Source organism: Mus pahari, chromosome 14 (genome assembly GCF_900095145.1).
Source record: "Mus pahari chromosome 14, PAHARI_EIJ_v1.1, whole genome shotgun sequence".
NCBI classification, from domain to species: domain Eukaryota; kingdom Metazoa; phylum Chordata; class Mammalia; order Rodentia; family Muridae; genus Mus; species Mus pahari.
Window position 1 is genome coordinate 66,543,265 of NC_034603.1, and position 2,861 is coordinate 66,546,125.

General features: G+C 51.5%; 1 protein-coding gene across 1 annotated transcript in view; it reads left to right on the forward strand.

Annotated features, from left to right (window-relative positions):
* Igfbp4 (insulin like growth factor binding protein 4) overlaps positions 1-1,688 on the forward strand; it is a 12,345-nt gene extending 10,657 nt beyond the window's left edge. Inside the window, exon 4 of the mRNA XM_021212257.2 lies at positions 497-1,688. Coding sequence (XP_021067916.1) covers positions 497-631 — 135 coding nt within the window. The 3' untranslated portion in view covers positions 632-1,688. The remainder of the gene's footprint in view (positions 1-496) is intronic.
* Positions 1,689-2,861: the final 1,173 nt, after the last annotated feature.

Sequence of the window (2,861 nt, forward strand, 5' to 3'; positions counted from 1 at the left end):
AGATCTTGTTACGGATGGTTGTGAGCCACCATGTGGTTGCTGGGATTTGAACTCCGGACCTTCGGAAGAGCAGTCTGGTGCTCTTACCCACTGAGCCATCTCACCAGTCCCTGGCTCATGTTTTAATCATATCCTTAACCCATCTTCATCATCTGTGGTCCTGATACTGCCTCTGCTGTCAGCTGTAATCCCATGCTTCAAATCCCAGCCCAGCCACAACAAGCTGAAAACTCCCCAGTGAACCCAGACTTTACAATCTTCTATGCCTTTCAGTTTAAGCCTTCTCAGGTCCTGCCTCTGGAAACTCTGTAGATCTCTCCTTGAACAAGTCTCCCTACTCCAGTGAGCTCCAGGAACTGGTGCTCAAAAAGAGCCTTTGCCTCAGATATCATCTTGAAGGAACAACTGTCTGACCTGGGGCTTAGGCTGGAGGTGATGTGGACTACCTGGGCTCTTTGTCTGCCTAGGACCTGACCTCATACCCTTGTCTTGGCAGTGTCACCCCGCCCTGGACGGACAGCGTGGCAAGTGCTGGTGTGTGGATCGGAAGACAGGGGTGAAGCTTCCTGGGGGTTTGGAACCCAAGGGGGAGCTGGACTGCCACCAGCTGGCTGACAGCTTCCAAGAGTGAGACCTGCCAGCAGGTGGGGGACTCAGTGCCCCCTACTAGGCCCCTATGCTCTGGGGCTGTGGAGTTGACCTGGCATGGAGTTTTGGTCTGAGTCCTGGTTGTCTGCCTCTGGCCCTGCCCCAAGTTTCCCTTTGTGTGTGTGTGTGTGTGTGTGTGTGTGTGTGTGTGTGTGTGTGTTTATAAGATGTGCTCCACAGGGTAAGCCTGAGCCTCCAAGTGCCCACGATGGACTTAGATACCCCAAGAGGTCTGAGTGTAGCAATAGGAAGTCCCAGTGTGTTTTCAAATCAATCTTGAATTCATTCATTCATTCATTCAGTCAGTCATCTGAAAACATGTATTGACAACATACTATGTGCCAGCTTTAGTTTTCAGCCCTGGGGAAGCCTCGTTCTGATTTCCTCCGATTGTGGCATGTGAGGTGTTCCCAACTCGAGGCCCATGGGAGAAGAGAAACCTCATTCTTGGAGTGAGAGAGAAAGAAAGTGGTGAACATTGAACGCTCTCCCTCTCCATCTTGGCCAGAGTGTGGGAAGCCTCCACAGTAGAGGCTCACAACTCATGAGACCCACCTCCGCTCTGTGCTGCATAGAGCTCTTTCCTCAGGGCCTCCAGGGCACACGCTTGAGGGACAGGGCCCATCTTTGGGTCTGGGTATTTGGTTATCCCACAGGGTCTTGCAGGTAGATCTCCGCTGTGGGAAAGGAATGGGTTGAGGAAGGCCGGAAGAACAAGGGGCATGGAGGTGGGCTCATCACTCTGAGCCAGCAGGAGAGAGGAAAGAATGTGAGATTGGATTGTGTGTGTCTGAGGAATAGCCCCATTCTGGTCCCTATTTGTGGTTACTGGTCATGAAGTCATCAGGATGACCCTATCTTTCCAGTTGCCCACCACCTGTGGCTCTGCCTCCGTCCCCATATTTCCCTTCCCTTATACCTCCTGTCCCGCCCTCTCTACCCTCCACCCCACCCCTGGGCATTTTCTGGCTTGCCTGGATAGATTTAGAGACCTGCTTGTTGGCTATAATGTCTTTTCATTCTTTCTTCTTATTTTTTTTTTTTAAAAAAAACAAAAACAAAAACAAAAAGTGTCCAGATCATTGTGTTTGGTTGATTTATTTATGGTTAGAGACAGGGATGAATCAGGGGTGGAGGGAGGTGGGACCTTTCTGCTTGGTGAGGGACTGCTGCAAACCAAAAGCCCTCTCCCCGAGGTCTCTCCCCGGAGGACCCCCCCCCCCAGCCTGCAGTCCCATTGTCCCAGTGGAGTGAGGTCCTGTGGTTTTGGAGGCCAAGGGAGCCTCGTGCAGTGACGTGTCTTTGTTGGCGTGTCTTCGTTGGCTTCTGAGTTGGGGACTCGGCAGAGCTGGGACACAGCCTAGAGTTTGCACAGGATGAGCTCAGAGCTCAGTTTGGTTTGTTCCGATGGGGATGGAGAGGACATTCTGCACTTGGGGGACTGGATAGTGGTGGTAAGATGATGTTAAGTGCAGCAAGCCCCACGGTGCCAGTGTTCCTGTTCTTGACTGGGGGGTGGGCATGCACCAATGCTGAATTCTGAGAGACTGGGAGGATGGGAACCTTTGACTTTAAGCTCTCAGTGTCAGCCTGCACTTCGGGACTTGTTCCTTCGTGGATTTATAGACATGTTCCCATGGCTTCTGCTTCCACACAGGTGGGCGTGTATTGAGCATATTCCTGGCTCTCGCTCATGCTCTCTCCCCCTCCCTGTCTCCTCTCTCTGGGTGTGTGTGATGTAGTGTGTGTGTGTGTGTGTGTGTGTGTGTGTGTGTGTGTGTGTGTGCTGATTTCAGATGGAAGTCCCTCCCTGGAGGTCAGAAGTGGCCTGGAGACTCTGTGTTGAGTCTCTTGCCCCTTGAGGAATAGTGGCATGTCCCTGTCCTCGGACTTTCTACAGAGGCCTCTAGCTTGCTTGTTGCCTGCAGCAGGAGAGAATAAGGTTGAGAATGGTCCCTTCAGCCCCTGGCCAAGGCATGTTGAGGTAGTAGGGTGGTATAGCCTCAAGATTAACTTTCAGGTTTCTTGGCCAAGTATTTCATATTTTTTCCCTAAGGCACACCTTCGACCTTCGAACCCCTGCTTCTTTAGCCCCTCTGGAAAGAAAAAAAAAAAAAGAGCCAATCTTATTAAGACATTCAGAGGCTCATGTCTGTGTTTCTCTCTCTCTCTCTCTCTCTGTGTGTGTGTGTGTGTGTATGTGTGTGTGTGTG